This window comes from Gymnodraco acuticeps, unplaced genomic scaffold, assembly GCF_902827175.1.
Source record: "Gymnodraco acuticeps unplaced genomic scaffold, fGymAcu1.1, whole genome shotgun sequence".
Taxonomy (NCBI): domain Eukaryota; kingdom Metazoa; phylum Chordata; class Actinopteri; order Perciformes; family Bathydraconidae; genus Gymnodraco; species Gymnodraco acuticeps.
Window position 1 is genome coordinate 3,326,047 of NW_022989768.1, and position 15,287 is coordinate 3,341,333.

General features: G+C 38.4%; 1 protein-coding gene across 2 annotated transcripts in view; it reads right to left on the reverse strand.

The window, feature by feature from the left end:
* Nucleotides 1-15,287, reverse strand: part of gpc6a (glypican 6a) — a 185,205-nt gene that overhangs the window by 108,683 nt on the left and 61,235 nt on the right. For both annotated transcript variants that reach the window (XM_034219617.1, XM_034219606.1), the window contains exon 3: nucleotides 10,954-11,345. In XM_034219617.1, coding sequence (XP_034075508.1) covers nucleotides 10,954-11,345 — 392 coding nt within the window. The remainder of the gene's footprint in view (nucleotides 1-10,953; nucleotides 11,346-15,287) is intronic.

The following is a 15,287-nucleotide window of genomic DNA, read 5'->3' on the forward strand; positions in this document are numbered from 1 at the left end:
GGAATAGATACAAAAATAATCATTCTCCTGCTCGGAGTGAAAGTTATATATTTTGGACTTTTTTTTTTTTGACACGGACAACGTCAGCGCCCACTGCCCACCAGCCACGCTCCGACACATGGGGTCACGCCGGCCAATCACAACGCTTTGATGCGTTCAAGTGCATTATTCTGGAAGTTTATGTTATAGGACATTAATTTCTATTTTTAGACACATCTCGCGATCGACTGGGAATCTCCCCGCGATCGACCGGTCGATCGCGATCGACTGGTTGGGCACCCCTGCTTTAGAGAGATGTACAATATATTTATTTATTATCCTTTCAGATCATGCCCTTGTATTTCCGACCACATGCTGTCTCTCATTTTTCCAACATTCTGGAGTTCACCACAGATCAAAATCTTTTAATTAAAAAGGACATCTTTGGTGCAGCACATTTCCCGATTATGTGCCAACCTTTTTGAGCTTGTTGCCATCTGCCATCACAGCACTGTGGCTGAGGCCTTATCCACAGCAAGCTGTGTGAGCTGTGAGCCAGCAAGTAGGAGACAGACAAAGACAGGGAGAGAGAAAGAGAGACAGACAAGTTTGCCTGGGTGAACCATACTCTCGGTCAGAGGAGGTCACTTAATCAGCCCTGAGCAGTCTGCTGTCCAACTGTGTCACGGTTTTAAGTTTGTGTGTCTGGTAGTGGGTGTTTTTCTGTTCTCCTTGTCATGTTTTCCTCTCTGTGTATTGTCTGGTCTTTCTCCCCGTGTTTTCCTGTCTGTCGTTAGTTTCCCTGGTGTGTCTAATTTCCTGATTCCTGTCATCCTTCTTCTTCTTCTTTAGTGTTTATTGGCGGTTGGCAAACCAACTTGTAGGTGCATTACCACCACCAACTGGACTGGAGTGTGGACAAGAGAATATGCAGAAAACAATAAACAAAACAAAGAACCAAAACTCTAGATTATTTTAAATGTATCAATTTCTCTTAGAAACGTAATAATCTCACAATATATACTGTCATCCCTTCTGTGTCTCCTGTGCTCATCAGCGTCAGCCCCGCCCCTGATTGTTCCCACCTGTGTCTTGTTACCCTGTGTTTAAATTCCCCTGTCTCCCAGTGTTCAGTGTCAGTTCGTTTCGTCTCTTGCTATGGTCAGGTCTATGCTCCTTGTGCTTTTGAAAAGTTTGATTTCTCACTACGTGAGCGCTTTCATTTTTTGTTCTCTATTTTTGTCATCTCGGCTAGAGATTTGATAGTTACCTTTTTTTGTTGTTCAATGCTGTTTTGGAAAATAAAGTATCTTACAAATACTTTACCTCTGTCTCCCGGGTCTTGCAATTGGGTCCTACCTCCTAAGTGCCTGAGTTCGTAACAAACTGTTATAGTCTACTTTCTGTAATACTCACCATAAATACAGATACTTAAATATGAGACTCTACTAGATCCCATATAAACGACACTTTATATTCTCAGTTCTTTGATTAAATGAAGAAATTAGTAGAGTGTATCTCTTTAGCGAGTGATAGGATTTGTACATACAAAAATACCGCAACCAGTTCCTTTGGCATTGCATTGCGGTCTCAAAGAGCATTGTAGTAGTCATGGACTCTGACCTGAGTTTCAACAGTCACATTAAAACAGTTACTAAATCAGGCTACTATCACCTAAAGAATATATCTAGGATTAAAAGACTAATGTCACAGCAGGATTTGGAAAAACTAGTCCATGCTTTTATCTTCAGTAGACTGGACTACTGCAATGGTGTCTTCACAGGTCTCACTAAAAAATCTATTAGAAAGCTGCAGCTAATTCAGAACGCTGCTGCTCGAGTCCTCACTAACACTAAGAAAATGGATCACATCACTCCTGTTCTGAAGTCTATACACTGGCTTCCTGTGTGTCAAAGAATAGATTTCAAAATACTGCTGCTGGTTTATAAAGCTTTGAATGGTTTAGGCCCAAAATACATTTCTGACCTACTGCTAAATTATGAACCATCCAGATCTCTCAGGTCTTCAGGGACTGGTCAGCTTTCTGTCCCCAGAGTCAGAACTAAACATGGAAAAGCAGCGTTCAGTTATTATGCTCCAAATATCTGGAACAAACTCCCAGAAACCTGCAGGTCCGCTGCAACTCTTACTACTTTTAAATCCAGACTAAAGACTTTTCTTTTTGCCGCATCTTAAACTGCACTGTAACTTTTATCCATGTATTTTTTTCTTTTAATGTTTATTTTATTAGCTTTTCTTTTTAATGACTGATTTTAAATGCCATTTTCTTAATGTCTTTCGTTTTTTGTAAAGCACTTTGAATTGCCTTGTGTTGAAAGGTGCTATATAAATAAACTTGCCTTGCCTTGCCTTTACAGTATCAGCAATTCATTAAGTGGATTTGTATTTTTTTTTACTCAGCTAACACTTTTTCATTATGGAATAATCTATTAATGTTGTTGTTCATTTTTCATCCATATGATCTGAGTCACCTAACCATTAGACTTTCTATAGTGCAAGAACATAAAATACATTATCGACAAACAATCCAAAACCCACAACTATGATTCAAAATGCTGCAGCACGTGTACTAACCAGAGTTAGGAAAAGGGACCACATTACTCCTGTTCTGGCTGCCTTACACTGGCTCCCTATAGAACACAGGATATCATTTATTATTATTCTCGCCTACAAAGCCCTTAATGGGCAGGCGCCATCTTACCTTAAAGAACTCATTATACCCTACTGTCCTACTAGGGCATTGCGTTCCAAGAATGAAGGGTTGTTGGTTGTTCCTAGAGTCTCTAAAAGTACAATGGGAACCAGAGCCTTTTCTTATCAAGCTCCACATTTGTGGAATCAGCTTCCAGTTTGTGTTCGGGCGGCAGACACCCTATCCGTTTTTAAGAGTGCGCTTAAGACCTTCCTTTTTGATAAAGCTTATAGTTAGGGCTGATTAGATTCAGCCCCTAGTTTTGCTGCTTTAGGCTTAGTTTGTCGGGGGACATCTTACTTCTTCCTTCTCTCTGTCTGTACCTGTGTACTCTCATGTTCCGATTAACCCAGCTTCCCCAAATTTCTTTTTGGTGTCTATATACGCCGGGATCCGGAGGCATGGCTGATCGTGTTGCTGTGGTCCTGAGTCCTGGATCGCGAGCCCTGTATCTTGAGTCGTGGCTGTGCCTGTTGCTGTGGTCCTGGATCATGAGTCCTGGATGGATATCCTTGTGGATTTATCTTATTATAGACACACGCATTTCCAAACATTTGGACTACCTATGTTGCAAATGTATTATCTTTTCAATTTACACACGGCATCTATTGCACGTCTGTCCGTCCTGGAAGAGGGATCCCTCCTCTGTTGCTCTCCCTGAGGTTTCTCCCATTTTTCCCTTTAAAATGTGGGTTTTCTCCGGAAGTTTTTCCTTGTACGATGTGAGGGTCTAAGGACAGAGGGTGTCGTATTGTCATACTGATATTCTGTACAAACCGTGAAGTCCACTGAGACAAATGTGATTTGTGATATTGGGCTATATAAATAAACATTGATTGATTGATTGAACTATTCAGTTAACAAGGATTTAACGAAGAGCAGCAAATCTTTACTCTGATGGAAACTGGAGACGGTTTGGAATCCTTTCTCAGAAAATGACTTAAATGATTAATCCAATACTTCCATTTAATTTTTTTTATGGCGATGGATTAATCAAACTTATTTTTGCAGCTGCACTGTATTTCATAAGAATCCAAAGGAAAAATAACTCATGATAATGTGCTTTATCCTATTGAGTACGGTATACCAGCTATTTTTGAACAGTTATTTAACAAAATATGATGACTTGACAGCTGACAGCAAAAAACCACAACCCATAAATGATTGGCTGAATATGACCACTACAGTATAACGATTGAACTGCTACCTCTTGTTATATATTATGTATATTTTTCTATTATATTATTTGAGCAAAAATACATTTGAAACACTATTTTCTTTCATTTAAGTGCAGAGTCAAATGAAAAATGGGTGAAAAGTGCTTTTAAATTAACCCTATTCTGCCACAATGTATTGCACAAAGGAAGCTGTTCACAGCTGCAATACAATTAAGATAAACTGCAGGCAGTGGTGGGACATCTACAGAATCTATAATAATACATCACCAAAATAAACATTTAGCTTTCTATGGCTAAAGTTTGTAATTCAAGGTTACAGTTTTTGATTTTTGTAAACAGAAAAGAGAGTCTACTGATTCAGTAAATTAGTATACAGTATACTACATACACTTGGCATGTAGAACGTAATTGAGACAGCTATTTGTTCATACAATACTCATGCAGTTACTAGCTTTTTAGCAGAGTTTAGTACCAACAAAGGGAATATATAAAAGTGTGCAATGTAAGCCATCTTTAGGCGTTTCATCACTTTAGTCCCATTCATTTTTATTTATTTTCATTCGTAGCAAATGTTCTCTGTGAGCGATCAGGTTAACCCACTGGCCGTTGCACTTCCATAATGAATAAGTGTGATAGTGTTTCACCTCTTTGCATTATGCTTTCACTCATCTGATCCCTTTCCTCAGTACATTCACCACCCTGCCCACAGAGCTCAACATTAGGAGATCAAATATATATTGCAATCTTAAATGCCACTACTCTAATTTAATGTATTTATATTTTTTCCTGAATGTGTCTGTGAATGTGTTTCAAACTGTAAATATACAGTGGTTTGATTTGATTATATTGTTTGAAAACTATAATTGTAGGGTGTTAATGATAAACTGTATAAGAAGTGGAGATAATCAGCGTTTAGTCCCCTTTTGTTTGGAGTACTACGAATTGGAAGCCTCGTGTTTGGCAGTTTGGCCATCGAACGAATGCGATCAAACCATTTACTAGGTTTCAAACTAGTTTTGTTAAAAAATTCAAAGTAACGACTTTGTGTGACACTGCTGTCTGAGCATTTATTATTAAGGGTTGAATGCATTTGACTGATTTGCTTCGACAGTAAGTGCGTTAAAATGCCATATGGCATTGAGTACATTAAACAGCAAAGAAAACCACATTGGTTGTGGTATTTATCAAATGTTAGAATGGACTATTTCTGGAAGAGCAGTAATCTAAGGTATATGTTGTGTAAAGATTATAAACTGCCTTGAAGCTTAATGTCAAATTATCTGACAGTTCATGGTAGGACATGAGTGTATAATGAGATCAACATGACAGTGTAAGCCATCAGGAAAACAAATCCCTCAGTACACAATACCTTACATACTTACAACATCAGAACTAAATATGCATCATGGACCAGTCTGGCTTCCTGTGAACATGCAGCGTCAGATATAAGTGCTCCAAATGCCTGAACTCAAAACCTTTCAAAAGGGCCAAATCCCTGCAATCTTCTCTGAACAGGTCGGTTGGACTGTGTTTTAAGTACTCCCAGGATAAAACTCTTAATGGTCATCATAAACTGTAATCCAAAGAGATTTGGCTCTTAATCCAGGATTGGGGTGCGGGAAACTGTTCAGTGCAAGTCGAGTTACATCTCGTTTTATGGAATGATATCCCTCCTGTTCCGACTTGACTGCATGCAGAGCCGTCTGTTAGCAGTAATTATGTATGGCTCATCATCATCAGTGCACCATCCTGTTTTAAAGTAACATGGAACATTGAACAGACAGATGGTTTAAACATTAATAAAAGGCACATTTTGTCATATGAAAATCTCTGGATTTCACGGCTGATTTGGATATTTGAGTAAGAGCCTTGACAGTACCTTGTTAGAGCCACTCACCATAGGCGATGTACATTATGAATTTGTTATATAAATGGTGGGTAAAAGATCATATTTGATGCACCTTGTTATACCTTTTCTCATTGGTTAGTAAATATTAAAGAAACGTTCATGTATATAGTTCCTTTCTAGTTTTCCCACCACTGACATGCCAACATTTTCCAATTCACACACACATTCTTTCACTGATGGTGGGGTTGTCATACTAGGGGCCAAACTGCTCATCAGGATCTAATCTAATGCTCATTCAGGCACTCTCACACACTGATGGTTGTGGAATTGGGAGCACATTGAGGTTCAGTATCTTGCCCAAGGACATTTGACATGTGGACATTTAACTTCCTAAATTAAAATAATGAAATGGATGTTGTAGTTTTGAAGATGTACCTTTATGGTTATGGTGAAAGGGGAAAATAAACTGAGAAGATTTTTGATTGATGCAGACCCCAAAGGTGCCTTATGTATAATTAATGAGATAAAATATAATTGTTCAGAAAATTGGCAGCAGTAGAAGGTCAAAAAAGAAGGTCAGGTGATCCAAGGTCAAAAAGAATATTTCAATCTCAATCTCCACTCTTCTAAGTGGACATGGATAAGAAGTCCTTTAAGTGCAAAAAAATACTAGAATTATCGCCTCAAGGTTTTTAATGCCTTTACCAACCAGTCAAGTTGGAGTTTACATTCATTACTTTCCAAAATGTTATCACATCATTTTGTTATCCTATTCTGTGAAATTATAATTAGCATATGAATTATTGAGTTATGGCCAGTTTATCTGTCCAAGTGGACCATTGCACCAAATATGAGGAAATTCCCTTCAGGCTTTCCCTCAGGTTGTTTTTATTTCACGACTCCTGGGCCTTCTTCAATACTAGGAAGAATTTGTGATGAGATTGATCCAAAATCCATTAACAGTTATTAATCCAGCAATAATATTTATAAAATATTTTACATTTTAATACAGATTTCAATGTGATGCCTCAATTCTACTGTTTTGTCCAACCAACAGTCCACACTCATTTTCTATGAAATGATTTAAATCAGAGAAAAGCCTCACATTTGACAACCTGGGGCTGGAGAAGTAGTTTATAGGGAGAACATACATTTTGCATATTGAGTCCTTTTACCATTGATACAAATTACCTGTAAATACTTTTGTTTTCAAATGGCTGGACTTTAACTTGAAGTGGAGTAATAGTACATTTTAACACAAATCTAACTACTATTTGCTCTTGTATGATTTCTAAAAAAACTGCAAAAAAGTGATTTCTAGAGTAATTTTTGCAGCTATAACACTGCACAAATGTAGCGCTCCAGCTAAAAGCACATACATCTCAGTTGTTATTGGATGTGAAATTGATATATATATAGTGCTGTGTTTACACCTAAGAAGTGAGAAATTGGTTTGTACTCTAAGGCTGTTTTGAGGGGGATGCAAGTGGCTTTCTGTCGCTGAAAGCAGCAAGTATGCAGGGTGATTCTTAGGTCAAGGTGATTTGTCATGTCAAGCAACTTTTCACCTTCAGTTCTATGGTGGTGCACTATCCTGACAGCCTTCAACAACACCACAGCGTTTCCTGGCTCCACTTCATAATTGATGAGGAAGCAAGGAATATTGGATTTGATCCAGAGTGAGGTTGCATTTTAAAGCCGAGGACAGATGTATAGAGGTGCTAATTTTAAATCTTTATCGGAAATGGCTGAAATGCCACTGAGGGACAGTGGACGGCAAGCTCAGTGGCAAGACAATAACAAACCAATTTGATATGATTGACTCTTCAGTGATGATATACCGCAGCAGTGTTCGGCGGGAAGGATATGGCACTCTACTATTACGTAAATTCCAACAATGATCCAGAATTTTGTGAGGACAGTGGGTGGCAGGAGGCTGATAGTATATCAAGCTGATGGTTCAATTTTAGACACAATCAAAGTTGGAAATGGCTAAATGTCTGGTCTAGGGACGAGAGAAAAACTAAATTAAGTATTTGAATGTACGTGTTCATGTCCTTGTGCGTTAAATTGCGCTAACATAATTCCATTTAAATTCATGTATTGTTGACACATACAATAATTTCTACAGTTTCAACATTAAATTCAACACTTTACTTCGGGTGTAGTAAGTTATTATTTTAAAGGATAATTTTGGAAAGAGTCTCAAAAGTACAAGTTACAGAAATTGTTGACGGAAAAAGTGTTAATATTCTCTGTATTGTTGGTTGAACTGCTGATCAAATAATTAGCAAATATTTAGTTGAAGTATATAATCATGTAAATAAAATAACATTGGGTTTTAGACTATTGCTCTGATCAAACAAGACATTTTTTAAAACATTACCATAGTACGGTGGCCCTGAAGTGCAAGACACCGCAGCATTTCACAAAACACAACAGCATTTCAGAAAAACAACAGCATTTCACAAAACACTACAGCATTTCAGAAAACGCCGCAGCATTTCAGAAAACACCACAGCATTTCACATTGGACGGAAAGGGTATTCCTTTAGAGAGAACCCTTCTTGTTTATGATTGGACAGAGCCAGCCAGAGAAGCACTGCTGTGATTGGTTGTTTTTGCTGCCAGTGAAGAAATGACGCTTCGTGATTGGTCAACGTCCGACAGCGCAATATGTCCCAACCGGTCCCTCCCAATACATCAGCCGTTAGCACACACTAGAGCTCACAGCTCCTCATATCTGTTCAGAAACTGGACAAAAGTTAAACATGTACAAACCACAGACTGTCTATGTCATGGCGAATACAGTCGCTGCTTTATTTATGTCTGTATCACGTTGTTGTGAGTGTGGACGGAGCAGCTACAGGATAGTTTAGCCTGATGGATCCGATTCCATTCAGAAAACACGCATTTTAAAAGCTTTTCGCCTGCCGTCTAGTCTGCAGACTTGTCAAAGCGTTAATTCATGGTTTTTACTAACCGTTATCAGTATGTAGTTACTTCGGCATCACTTTGAAACGTGTATTACAATTAAATCACGGTCAAATATGTTCATGTTGTTGTAGTTGGTATCTCCCATAGAATTGACATGGATATACGCCCCGCCCCCTCTCCAGCGCCTCTTGTTTGAATGACAGGAGCAAACACAGCTGACAGCCGCGGTGAAACTCGAGCGATTAGAGCGATGCGAATATTGGGTAGTCTACCATAGTATTTACATGGAGATAAGCCCCTTAAAAACCATGAATTAATAAAGCATTAATTCTGTGTTTACTCCTGTCATTCAAAAAAGACGCTGGAGAGGGGGCGGGGCGTATCTCCATGTAAATCCTATCGGAATCGGATCGATCAGGCTAAACTAACCTGTAGCTGCTCCGTCCACACTCACAACAACATCATACAGACATAAATAAAGCAGCGACTGTAATCGCCATGACATAGACAGTCTGTGTTTTGTATATGTTTAACTTTTGTCCAGTTTCTGAACAGATATGAGGAGCTGTGAGCTCTGAGTGTGTGCTAACAGCTAACGGCTGATGTGTTGGGCCAATCACGAAGCGTCATTTCTTGATTGGCAGCAAAAACAACCAATCACAGCAGTGTTTCCTGGCTGGTTCTGTCCAATCACAAACAATAAGTGTTCTCCCTAAGGAATACCCTTTCCGTCCAATGTGAAATGCTGTGGTGTTTTGTGAAATGCTGCGGTGTTTTGTGAAATGCTGTGGTGTTTTGTGAAATGCTGTGGCGTTTTGTGAAATGCTGTAGTGTTTTGTGAAATGCTGTGGCGTTTTGTGAAATGCTGTAGTGTTTTCTGAAATGCTGTTGTGTTTTGTGAAATGCTGTGGCGTTTTGTGAAATGCTGTGGCGTTTTGTGAAATGCTGTAGTGTTTTCTGAAATGCTGTTGTGTTTTCTGAAATGCTGTGGTGTCTTGCACTTCAGGGCCACCGTACCATAGAGTCTGAGAAACTGAGATAAGGAATCTCACATTTCATAGGATATCAATTGGTCTCCTGCAATCAATATAATCACCAATTGAATGAATAATGACAAATCATTGTTGATATACAGTAAACTATATTTTGAATATACATATATTTGTGTTCATATATCAAAGTTATGATATCATAACTTAAAAATCCATCCCTTATTTTTGCTTAGTGTCACAGGAAACCCACTCTGTATAAAACATTCATGCTGTATATATTTGTGATGATGACATTTGGCCATAAATAAGTCTGCCTACCAGTTTTATCATGTTTGCCAGTTCTTGCATCTATTTCATAAAGCTGAGCAATGCATTGCACCACCAAAAGTAAACAGCTTTGGTTATATCATTTTTACAGTTTAGACGTAGATGAAAAACTGTTGCGTAATTTACTGTGTTTAACATGGAATTAGAAAACATATCCGCTAAGCCTTGGAAAACACATTTCTAATCTGCAGTGTTTGATAATGCTCTAAAAACATATTTTTTCAGAATCAAATCAACCAATTTCTCAAAACAAACTATGAGCAACAGGAAAGAAAAAACATTTTATATTGCCTTATTTATTTGTTACCATTAAAAATTTCACTAGTTTTCCTAAAAATGAATGTCCAAAAACACATTGAGAATAGCAAATAGAAAAACAGCAAACAAAACCGCATCACCAATCTCGGGGGATATATGCTTTAATCTTCACTCTTTTGCAAAGCTTTACTCTCTGCGGTTGCTTCTTCTGAAATGAGACTACTAGCACACTGTGTACTGTGAAAAACAATCTGGTACTGGAACTCATAACCAGAGATCAAGTGCATCTTAAAAAAAATCCTCATATGGAATCAACATATTGTTTATAATTCTGGGCTTTTATTAAATCATTCAGATGCAACTAATCCAATCCAGGAAAAGTCCAGTGAAGAGGTTTCAAACAATGAAAGTATGAATAATGCAGATAAATAAAAAGTTGTAGGTGGATATACCATTGGTACTGTGCCCATACTTTGATACAGTACAGAAGAAAAGAGCATTATATGAATGTTTAAATCCTCAAACCATATTTTTCAATTAGAAAAAACACCAAGGAAGGACTAGAATGATTGAAATCTTTAAAAACAATCACGTTATAGAAGAGACATATCTTCTTAAAAGCTATTTGCAGAACTGTATACAACATCTGAAAATACAACACTGCCCAACAGCACCGGATCACAAAGCCACACAACAAACAGCTAAGAAAATGTAACTCACCTTGGCGACCCTGTTGGCAACCTCCCGGCCCACCATTAGCCCCTGGACAAATGTCCGTGCAGCGATGAAGGCCCTGGTGACCTGGGCCTTCAGCTTCCTGGGCACATCTCCAAAGGGCTTCAGCTGATCTGTGTATTTACTGACGCATTCCAGGTAGTCGTCTGTGAAGTGGTACTGGGAGTTGAGTAACTGGAACATGCGCTCCAGCAGCCTGGACCAGAAGTCATTGAGCATCTCCTCCAGGTTGACGTTGCCCCCCGTGTAGTAGCGCTTTAGCTCAGTGAACAGATCCTGGAACACCTCCGAGTTCTGCATGTACAGCTTCCCGTACGTCCGTGTGAACATACTGTTGAGAGACTTCTCAGAATTGTCCAGCAGCTCCAAGAAAAACTCTAGATAGATGGATGATTTGGGGAAATAAGGGAGGGAAGAGAAGACAAACAGCTGGGTCAATGTGCTGATATTTACAGTATCTTATGCCCTGCAATATAAACCAGATAATATGCTTTCAAAGCACAAAAGCCTGGTTTAATGTAATGAAGTGTCTGTTGTTGTACTTTTATGTCTCATTTTATGGCTCTCTTTGCATATATAGAAGCAATATATAGCAGCCAACAATAAGTACTTGATTATGTGAAAAAAGTTGGTCCAAAGCATTAATAATTTAATAGGAGAAGTAATGGGCCACAAGAATCATGAATGATTAATGTAAAGGTTCTGCTTGCATACTGTAACAATATATTCATAATTTCTAGGCATAGACACCATACCTTATCATTCTGAGCACCCACTGTTATTGCCAGATGCATCAGTTCCTCCCGGAAACAATTTATCTGTCCACCAAGGTAGTTGGCCTATGAGCCTATGTTGTGTTTGAAAAATGCTTCAATGGCTTTGTATTGTCAGAAGAGTATGTGAAACGTAACATACCATAATTCACCATGTGACTAGCAGACCTATTATACTTAATTATTGATTCAGCTCACACCTTGTGTAACATCATTAAAAAAGAAGACTTTATAACAAATGTCTTCGAACTTTCCTTAAAGATGAACTGATATTTCAGTTCTGTTGACTGCCAACCTCTGTGGTATGCTATTGAATGTCAAACATCAGACTGTAGAGCTTACCAACATTTTAACCTGACATTTCTCCCCCTTTTTAGAAAAAAAGGCCACTAAAGCCCTTTTCTACAATTCTGCTTGCTTGGCCTACCTCGGTTTGGAATCTTCATCAAACAGGCAACGTGCTTGAGGTGGGGGTTTAACAGATGATGGTCCTGTCTCACAGGCCCGGACTGGCCATCGGGAGGACCGGGAGGTTTCCCGATGGCCTGGCCTGTTAAGTGGCCTGCTGGACTGAGGCATTTTTTTTTTATGTATGTATTGTGAACGCAACGCTGCGCAAATGTGGGTCTGACTCTGCCTCACAGAGGGTGACTGGCTGTTTACATAATGTGGCCTGCCGACATGGCCACTTTCATACAGATCATACTAATGCCCTCGATTGGTCTCTGTGTGTCATTCAAGCTCGGGAGGGTGTGTGTTATGTGTGTGGCACGAGCGAGTGAGATAAAGCACGCGCACCGGTTACGTGTATTGTTGTTGTTAGCATCTGGTGCTAGCTAGCTGCGCTAACGGATATAAGGAGCTTTTTCAACAACAAGGTGGAGGGAGAGTCCTCTCCTGTCAGACTGAGAAACTGATAACCTCAGCTCAGGTGAGGTAAAGGACTCTCAGTGTTTAGATAGTTAACTTAGTCTAAGTTATCCCAGTGGGTCTCAAACGGTTTGGTCACCATTTATGTAAACACATATTTCCATTTGAGGGGGGAGTGATTAGTAAAATATGCATGACTAATAAAAAAAAAAAAACGTTAACTAGGTGAAAAAAGGTAAGATAAACTATTAAAACTTGTTGAGAGCTAAAACTAGTCTTTGCTGCTGCCTCAAAGAGGAGAAGGGAGGAGAGGAGGGAGACAGGAGAGGCTGGTTCAGGAGCACAGACACACTCACAACTATAAATGAACCAAAAACAAATAAATAAACAAGTTTCAATGTTTTTTCATATTGGATATGGTATGTTATTGGTTATGGCCATGTTCTTATGATTTTATGATTATTTAAATGTATACAGTTATGTTTCATATGGGTGTAGTCTCTTTCCCCCTCAAAGTGCACCAGATTGATGCATTTAAGTCCAACATTTAAAAACAAATCTTACCGGGGGAGCATGCCCCCGGACCCCCCTATAGGATTTGAGGTCCACCCCCACTTCAAATATGGTCACATAGGTTCCTAAATAGATTTGCACATTTTTTTAAATAGTAACCCATGTCCATATGTTTATTTTTGGGTAGTAGATTTAGAGGGCTATCACTACGGGCAGCAACGCTGTAAATATTGACAAATAAATCTAGCAAAATGGCACAAAAAACTGGTAGTGGCCTGGCTGGGTGTATAATTCCCGGCCTGACTTATTGTCCCAGTCCGGCCCTGCTGTCTCAAGTCAATGATGGTTAAAAGCAGCGGGCTGATAGATTGTTGTGACTGATGGTCAAGGATTGGCTTTACAGAGGTAAAAAAAAAAACACTTTTAATGTCCAATAAATTCTCCACAATTAAAGTTCCCTGTTAATTTGTTATCTTAAAAGCTTATTTTATGAAGCTGCAAAATCAGGAAATGTTGCGTTTTCATCAGCAGTAACTTAACACGACTGCAGTGTCACTGAATCGAACACACAGGATCCCATGTGTATCAGTGCACATGGGTAAGGGTTGGGAAGAAATATTTCTCCTCCCTTCATTTTACGTTTCCTGCTTGCTAACAAACCATACTCTCCTCCTTGTTGGGTATTCTGTCTACATCTACAAATACATAATCCCGCTGTGATAATATTACTTAACCATAATGAAGATGAATCAGTTCACATGTAGCCTATTTCGTTCATAGTGACGGCGCCTTAAACTGTATATATTGAAGGAATACAAGAATCTGTTTGACAGATTCAAATCATAAAAAATGCAGCAGAATCTCTGATTGCAAGAATGTCAAGATTAACATTTCAGGACTATTTCTTTTCATATTTAATAATTGATTCAGGATGAGTTGAGGTCATTTTAAATAATACATTTACATTTATTTAAATGCAATACAAGTACATTTGAGGTCCAGTGAAGTAAGAAAGGAACACAAATAGAGAAGTAGTTACATTTATTATTAATTTTGTTTGATTTTAACATCCCTGATGTGGTTGATAGATATACAATCATGAAACAATTCCAAATTGTCAACTATACCACACATTTAACAAAACCATATAATGCTGGTAAATGTTGAATATGTAAAAATAAGTATGGATAACTTATACAACAACTCATGACCTCATTCAGTTTACTCGGACTTCACCGTGAGATTCCTTTAATGATATTCATTAATTTTGACATAATGTCTTATTTTTTAACGGGATAAGGCAATGTTGAAATGAACTTCCGACAATTATGTCAAGTGGAATAACAAAACACTGGTACTGCAGCTGGGTTCAAGACTCAAACTGTGAACTCTGCATGATAATCCACTGTTCTGCAGCGTGTGCGAAACCACCAGCTCAAGTGCCAGAGAAACTGAAATTTACATCAGCGTATCCTCTGGCTCTACATGCTAATGTACAACCAGAGGTTTCGTTTTCCCACCACTTCAAACACTGCAGGGAATTACAGTTCATGCTATAACGCTGCCTTTGACCCTTTTTTCAATTTGTTTAGCCAATCCCTTTTTCTATATTAAAATAGCACAGAATGTTTACACCTTAAAATGAATAAGACCAGTCCCTAGTTACTCAGTCTAGTTTCTTTGCAACTGAATGACCTGCCATTACACCCACATTTGGTTAAATATTAAGAGCCTGCAGGGACTTTTTCATTTCCCGAATCAAGGACACGTAAGCCCCTGTGTATTAAGCATTCAATTTAGTATCTGTGTTAGCACTCAAGTAGCTCTCAGGATAATTCACATTACAGAACCAAATAAATACAATATTATTCATACTACTGTTGTAGAGTGTAATAAATCATACATACATTCCTGAACACTAGAATTAAATCTGAGATGTTGTGACTACATCTTAATCATCATATAATTAGCTTTAGAAATTTCAACAATCAAAAGAATGCACTTGTATTCTTCAAATTAAAGTTAAACCTCATTATGTATGTGGAAATGGTTGAATAAAAACACATTTGTACAGTATTTCCTGTATGCATAGTTGATCATTAATGTAAGGAATTAACCAGTTATATAAGACTGGTTGGAGATCAATTGTGCTGGGAACACATT